The sequence below is a fragment of the Cynoglossus semilaevis genome, chromosome W (genome assembly GCF_000523025.1).
Source record: "Cynoglossus semilaevis isolate Cse_v1.0 chromosome W, Cse_v1.0, whole genome shotgun sequence".
Classification (NCBI taxonomy): Eukaryota; Metazoa; Chordata; class Actinopteri; order Pleuronectiformes; family Cynoglossidae; genus Cynoglossus; species Cynoglossus semilaevis.
Window position 1 is genome coordinate 11979313 of NC_024327.1, and position 8313 is coordinate 11987625.

The 8313-nt window shown below is 38.5% G+C and overlaps 1 protein-coding gene across 1 annotated transcript in view; it reads right to left on the reverse strand.

Annotated features, from left to right (window-relative positions):
- Positions 1-268: 268 nt before the first annotated feature.
- Positions 269-8313, reverse strand: part of LOC103397206 (erlin-2-like) — a 30994-nt gene continuing 22949 nt past the window's right edge. Inside the window, 10 exon segments of the mRNA XM_025052942.1 lie at positions 269-2511; positions 2513-2595; positions 2692-2771; positions 3212-3301; positions 3387-3478; positions 6008-6066; positions 6723-6796; positions 6955-7080; positions 7237-7298; positions 7480-7526. Of these exon segments, the coding sequence (XP_024908710.1) occupies positions 2421-2511; positions 2513-2595; positions 2692-2771; positions 3212-3301; positions 3387-3478; positions 6008-6066; positions 6723-6796; positions 6955-7080; positions 7237-7298; positions 7480-7526 (804 nt within the window). The 3' untranslated portion in view covers positions 269-2420.

Genomic DNA, 8313 nt, shown 5'->3' on the forward strand with positions numbered 1-8313 from the left:
CAAGTAGGTGACAGATGGTGTGGATGACTTTCTCCACTGTTAAGTGGATAATTTTAAATGTCATTAACAGCTAGCTTAGCTTAGCTAGCATCACTTCTGTATTAGTAATTTACCAGGAACATGTTACATTTTAATACAATTTGGTTTCACATGATCTGTCCTGGGATTGGAGGCTTTTACAGTTTTACCAATAACTCAGCAGAACAGATGTTACACAACTGTATATCTTTATTTACTTTCAAACACAATTTCTTCAGTGCATATATATATATATATATATATATATATATACACAGTATATATGTATAAGAATTATCAGTGATTTCTTATAGAATAACACAAATGATTTGGTTTGTCCAATGACAGTGTCTAGAATTATGTACTCATAAGTGAAGTCAGTGCAAAGAAAAAAAATTAAAAATATATATATATTATAAGTCACTGCTAATCTTGAGTTAATACTTTTAAAGTCACTTTGAGGACCAACAGGAAGTTGGACTTGGTGAGCAGTATGTTTGTATTGGATAAGAGTGGATTCAGGAAATAAAACATTTGGCTTTGGATAAAAGAAATGTGTCTCTTTCTGTACTGAGAAAGAAAACTTTCTCATAATTCTTACCCAATAAGCCCACACATAAAGATTAAAACTTGTATTATTATTTTCTAAAATGCATCAGTTCCCCACAGTGAAAGTAAAACAGGAATTACTGTAGAAACCCATGTGGGTACTTATTTTTGGAAATGCTACATTGCAACCACAAAAATAATTCTATAAAGAAAATGCAGTCAAGTGCTTAGATGATTAAAAAAAATATCAGACATAACAAACATGATTTTGGTCCCAAACATCTTAACATTTGACTTAATAACTGACCTGTACAAAACTTTTCCTTTTTTTTTTTACTGTCTAACAGTTCCTGCTCCAGAGGCCACAGGTCACGCTTTCAACACTGTACCATGATTCTTACAGAGGACAGATTAATAAAAACATGTATTGAGTTTTTTTTTTTTTAGTGTTTCCCAAAGGTTTATAAACTGTCCAATAGGGGGTATTTATTCACACAGCATTTCTTAACATACTCACCTAATTCAGACAGCTAGTCTATTTGCTTTGAAACAAGAATTACATTGTTTAAAAGGAATAACAATGCTAAATTAGGAGCCTCAAAAAGTCAGTGACGTCATGTTTCAGCCTTTGATATGAAGTAATGTGTGAGGTTTCTCTTTCCACAAGGATGGGTGCTTGGTGGTTTACTGGTTTAAAACTGGGAAAATTATACAAAAATCATCAGATCAGTTTGGCCACCAGAACACTAGAACTCTATAATAATGTGGTTACCTTCTCTGATGCTGCCCTCTTACCCCTACTTTCTTTTTTACTTTGGTAAGTCAAGATGAAATATACAAAACCCTCACCATTTTGAATAATGAATATTGAAGTGTAGAGTATTTCTTATTATTTATTGAAGTGTATTTTGAGGAAATTCAAACTGTGTGTAAAACGGCCTCCCCCAGGATTATGTTCATGAAAAACACACACACTAACAGATGAAACAAACATCAAACAAACAGTGCTGCCATTATTACAGTACTCCACTAAAGGTACAGTGCGAAAAACAATATATCTGATATATACAGTTCTGCAAAATACAGTTAAAATTCTTTCATATTTAAGATGTCCTTGTGCTGGAAATATTTTACAAAACATATTATGAATATAAATAACAAATGGACAAAAAGACAACGTTACGTTTGACAGCCAGGCAGTTATACATTCATCTTCCCTGTGATTTGTCTACAGTGACGTATCTTAGTAGGGCCTGTATTTTTCATGGGTTTCAGAAATCATCATTGAAAACACTTGATGTGGAAAGGTTGAAAGATTTTGCTTTTCCTTTTTCGTCCTCTAAATTTGATAATTCACCTTAAATATGAGAAGAAATTCCCATAAAAAACAGTATAAATAAGCCAAAAAAAAAAAAAATCACAAAGAAGTCTAAAAGGTGAACTTTTTTGTAAGATAAAAAGGATAACAGAATTTATTGCAAATAATAAAATAAGTAAACCATACGTTTGTGTAAAAAATATATAAATGTGATGACAAGACCTGTCCTGATTAATAATTTCAGGTTTATTAACAATTTTTAAAAAATCAACCAACTGTTTTGGGAGGTGGTTTGCCTGTCAGACCAAACAAGCTAAAGATCTACTTTTCTCTTCTAGGGTGGGGGAAGGTTACTTTCAGTTTCAGTTTGAGGTTTAGCAGAGATCGTGAGATGCTTGAGAAACACAGGCCCTGGTCAACAGCAGCAGCAGTAGCAGCAGTTTTTTCTCAGCCAGGGTAAAGGCCCTTTGACCTTATGGGCCAGGCTACTGCACATGATCCACTGCTCTCCTGGTGGGCCTGTACCTCCCTGCACTTACTCCACATCCAAGATCTGCTGACCCACCATGTCCACGGCTGCAGAGGCCTTTATAGAAGTCCCTGCAGCACCTGCGTCTACGAACATGTATGTCGTTGCCAAAGTAGATTTTGCTGTTAGCAGCGATTGTCTTGTACTTCATCAGCTGCAAGTACTCTGGGGTTAACTTCAGCTGGACAAAACAATTTAAAATGACAGTAAAAAAGTCTGGACTCTCCAGGCACTCTCTGCAGCTCAAATTGAATGTTGGCTTGTGTAATATCTTCACCTTGTTGGCCTTGGCTGTTCTCTGTGCTGTATAGAACTCTGCGTCTGCCTTAGCCTTCTGTTGAGCCAGGAAAGCACCATCTATAAATTATAAGAAAAAGCCAACAGCCGACAGTCAGCAGCAGGGTGGTTTAAAAGTCCACTGTGAGTTACAGCTTGGAAGGAAAAAAGGAAGGTGTTAAAGCGCCACCAGTTTCACTGCTGATCCCCTGGGTCTGTAGGTAACTGCCCCATACCAGGACTGAAGGTTGAACTTATTGGTGGTATCAAGCCACATCTTCAATCCACTTGCAAATCCAATCAGATGTCACTTCACACCAACCATGTAAAGCACATACCTGTGCATTTCTGCATGAAGAAACCAAAAGATCTTTCTGAACGACCCAGACTGCACAAATAGGCCTGTTTTCAGTGCATCTACACCTTTTTAAGGAACATGGTTCTCTCCAGCTGATGTTTATTGTGGACGCGTGTTTTTGATGAATTCATGTTTCAAGTAAAAAAAAGACCTGGACACCAACCTTCGATTCCAGAGATCTTCCTCTCAGTTTCTTTCTCCATCATCTTCTGTTCAAACTTGATTTCTGCTACTTGTGCCACTTTCTCAGCCTCTGCCAATCAGGGGTCAGAAATTAACTGTTACCAAAATCACATTTCACCACTTCTCCATTATCAAAAAAAACCCTCTTTTCACACCTATCACAGCTTTGATCCTTTCAGTTTCCGCCTCCTTCTCCACCACCTTCTGCGTCTGTTGAGAGATCAGCAGTTTTGTCTTCTCACTCTCCCTACAAAATAATAAAGAGCCATTTAGTGTGGCTTAGGGTTTAGAGTGTAGAGGGGATATGTGAGCATGGCGAAAGTGGGCAGGACAGTGTAGACACACACATTACTTTCTGGTGCTTCTGTTTACATTCAGAGACATTTAGCCTCCAGGTGTAAATGTGTAATTACAGTGTAAAGTACAAGTGCTGGAATCGTTAATTTAAATGTATTTACACCACAAGTTTTTATTGTTAGACTTTTCTTTACTTTATTACAATTATTGGAATATGAAGCAATCAATGTTTTGACCGTTGGCATAAGAAAAAAAAATCCGGAAATGATATTGTATGATTTTTCAACAATATTTTTGTATATTACTGTGTCAAATAAGTATTTGATCACTTGCTTATCAGCCAGATTTCTGACCCTCAAAGACCTGTTATTCTGCTTTTAAATAGTCCAACTACATTCTGTTGGTGCCGAAAATTACGTTATTCAGTCACCACTGTTGTCATCTAACTGCCGCAGATAGAATGACCTGAAAAGAACCACACCTGACAATGTTGTACTTTTTACTCGCTGCGAGGGGGAGCAGAGAGACCAACAGCTTCGCAGAGCTGGCTCACCTAAGTCCCGAAGTGTATGAGGACTGCAGCTCCTTTTATAGAGAAAGTTTCACAAGTACTGGGCAGTTGGACCTACATTGTAAAAAACCTACTCCTGTCAAGCAGACCATTATTTAACACACTTAGATAACAGTTTATGGTTCACCACACTTTGGTTTAACACACTTTGGTAACTAACTATGAATTCTATTTACACATTCTGATCATGATTCTAATTTAGTAGCACCTGTTTGAGGTTGTTCGCTTTCATAAAGACACCTGTGCACCCCACAATCAGGCAAAGTCTAGCTATCCAACATGGGCAAAACCAAAGAGCTGTCAAAAGACACAAGAGACAAAATTGCAGACCTTCACAAAGCTGGAAAAGGCTACGGGGCAATTGCCAAGCAGCTTGGTGAGAAAAGAACAACTGCTGGAGCAATTGAAAATGGAAGAGGCTAATGATGACTGTTAATATCCCTCGGACTGGGGCCCCACGCAAGATCTCACCTCGTGGGGTATCAATGATGCTAAGAAAGGTGAAGAATCAGCCCAAGAACTACACGAGAGGAGCTGGTCAATGACGTGACGAGAGCTGGGACCACCGTTTCTAAGGCTACTATCAGTAATACACAAAAACGTCATAGTTTAAAATCATGCGTCGCATGGAAGGTTCCTCTGCTTAAAGTCAGCCCATGTCAAGTTTGCCAGTGACCATCTAATGATCCAGAGGAGCTCCATTCGCCGTGTTTGGAGGAAGAAGAAGGATGAGTATCATCCCAATAATACCATACCTACAGAGAAGCATGGGGGTGGAAGCATCACGCTCTGAGGGTTTTTATCTGCACAGGGGACAGGATGACTGCACTGTATTAAGGAGAGGATGAACGGGGCTATGTATTGTGAGATATTGGGCAAAAACCTCCTTCCCTCAGTCAGAGCATTGAAGATGGGTTGTGGTTGGGTCTTCCAACATGACAATATCCCAAAGCACACAGCCAGGAAAACCAAGGAGTGGCTCCGTAAGAAGCATATCAAGGTTCTGGAGTGGCCTAGCCAGTCTCCAGACCTAAATCCAATAGAAAACCTTTGGAGGGAGCTGAACTCCGTGTTGCTCAGCGACAGCCCCTAGATCTGACAGATCTAGAGAAGATCTGTACGGAGGAGTAGGCCAAAATCCCTGCTGCAGTGTGTGCGAACCTGGTGAAGAATTACAGGAACTGTTTGACCTCTGTAATTCTTAACAAAGGCTTCTGTACCAAATATTAAAATTGTTTGACTCAAGTGATCAAATACTTATTTGACACAGTAACTTCAAACAACTTCAAACTTCAAAAATCATATGTGATTTTTTTTAGATTCTGTCTCTCACAGTGGAAATGCACCTACGATGAAAATTTCAGGCCCCTCCATGATTTCTGAGTGGGAGAACTTGCAAAATCACAGGGTGATCAAATACTTATTGACCTCACTGTATCCATATGGAAGTAAATGTTGCTCTTCATTAGATATGTCAGTTTGAAGGCCTGCGACAGCATGTTGCCCACCACACAATTTAATACAGCCCAACAAAGCTCATTACGCATATGATTATCGTAAAATAAATGTTTATCTCAAAGAGCAGTGCCTGCAGCTTACATATTTCTGCAGTATTCCCGAGAGAGAGGATAATTCAAACCTCATCTTTAGATCTTCACTGTTTGCTACTCAAATGCTTCTCCCTTAATTAGCCTTAGATTTACAATAAATCTCCATTTTCTTGAGAACCTTGGACATCCTGCTGACTCATGAAAACACATCATGTTCTCATCATGACAAGATTCTTCTCTTTTGGCAGGGAGAGTTGAAACAATGTCCTGACCATACATTTGCGAGGAAAAACAAATACAGTACTCACCAAAGCTTCAGGATTTGTTATTAGTCAGTGGAAAAAACCAGGGGACTCACATGAGTTCGTAGTTTCGACGAATACTCTCTGGGATGTTAGGCTTTGTCACACGCACTGCCTGTTGACCAAAGAAAGACAAATAAATACTAAAGAAGTCTGTTGGTAAGGGAAAAAAAGGATAACCAGCAGCTGGAACACAGCCCTGGAACTCTTAGAGTTGCTCAATACTGCCTTGATCTGTTTGATTGTTGGTTGATTTTTTTTATTAAGTTCAACAGTTTAGTCAAGAGTTTCTGGAGATTCGATGGAAATATGATGCCAAAGAAGAAAAACCTCAGTGTTGTGTTAAACATTAAAACAAATAAGTTTTACAGTAAAAATTATAACCAGTGTGTGGGTGTGGAGTCTGGAAGATCCAGAAGCAGAAATCAATCTTTCTTACAAAAGTTGCAGCAACAACTTATAAGTTCAACGTAAAGCAACAGCAGCTCCACCTACAGTTTTTTCTGTGGATATTTAAAATAATAATTTTGAGACTTTTAGTTTGATACATAACTGCTCATTCAGAACATACAGTCTAACATACAGTCTAACTGTATGTTCTGAACAGCACGAGTAATAGCACTTATGCTGTCCACCTGTTTGCCAGATCTGGGGCACAGTACTTCCTCAAATATGGCTGACAATAACTCACATATCTGCTATGAGTTTGTTGAAAGATGTTTCACATGTGGCCTACATACTGTAAGGGTCCTTTTTTTAGTGACACTGTACCTGTATGATGAGTCCAGGGGCCATGGAAGTTAGATCTTCTTGCAGCGTCAGCTTCAGATTTTCATCGATTTGGTCTGAGAGAAAAAGCAAAGTGAGAGAGGAGTGGGAGGAGCACAAACCGTGGATATGATTTCAGATCCAAACAGATAACATTGTCAAAATATATATATCTTTTTAGATAACACTGTAACACTGAGAGGATGGGACAAAACCTTTGACCTTTTAGACCTACCAAAGAAGACGATGTAGACTTCCTGCAGCAAGTGAGCACTGCAAAACTGGTTGAGCTCATGGTGCACCTTGTTGAATATTAGAGCTTTATCGTAGTCGGCTGTGAAGTTTCTCACTATGTCATACACTGCAATGAGGAAAGTGAGGATCAGACCAAGCAGAAATTACAGCAATCACCGTGTGGAGACATTGTGTGAGCTCCATGAAGATGAAATCTTCTGTCAGACAGTGTGAGAACATTGCAGAGTAAAACACATTGACAGTTGATCATTTTTTAGTTTACCTGCTGATGGAATGAGGTAGTTCACTACTTCTATACGGTCAAAGTAAATCATCACTCCTCCACTAAAATAAATCAAAAGAAGAAGGGAAAAAAAAAAAACATTTTACTGTTCAAATATTTGTGTCCACGACAGTGGTGTGTGGTCAAGGGTATCATCTTTTGGCCTGTGGTACAGACTCGTTTGGATTAACCACATATCACACAACAGCTGATATTGCAAAATATGGTCAAGGGAAACTCTACCTTGTGCCACATGGTACATTCTTCACCTTTGCTGTCTGCAGCGTGGTCTAAGAGCCAAGAAAACAAAGTTATACATTTAACTTCATTTGTAGAGATGATTGAAAAAAAAACACCAAAACTGTAGGAACCAGAAACAGTAACTCTGTTATTTTCTTTACAAGACTGGGATTAGTGTGGTTTGGTCTTCAGACCATGTGAGTGGAATGAAACAGAGCAATGTGTGTGCGAGGGTGGATTTTGGAAGCATGGCATAGGTTTTTTGGAAAGGTGTGCTTTTTTCCATTCCACTATTTCTGTAATGATACTAAACTAAGTAGGCATTGTAAAAAATAAAATTTACAAGTCACAAAACTGAACAACCAAAAACAGAGAACATTTTAAAATAACACTAACTAAGTTTAAATCATGTGCAGACAAATATCAGTGAATTGGTATTGAAATTGAGTAATGACACAGCAGTTATCAGCAGTACATCTAGATTCTGTTTCTCTATGCCAGTTACAGCGGTATGAAAAAGTTTGGGCACCCCTGACAATATCCAATATTTCCATTTATAAATTATAAAATATAAAAAATAAAAAAATTGGGTCGTTGTCTTGTTGAAATATCCAGCCTCAGCGGAACTTCAACTTTGTGACTGATTATTATTATTATTCTCAAGAATCTGCTGATATTTAGTGCAATCCATGTGCCCTCAACTTTAACAAGATTCCTAGTACCATGACTGGCCACACAGCCCCACAGCACCAAATTTTACTGTGGGTAGCAAGTAGTGATGTTCGATACCACCAATTTCCCTTCCGATCCGATACCGCGTAAAATTCGGGCTGGTAT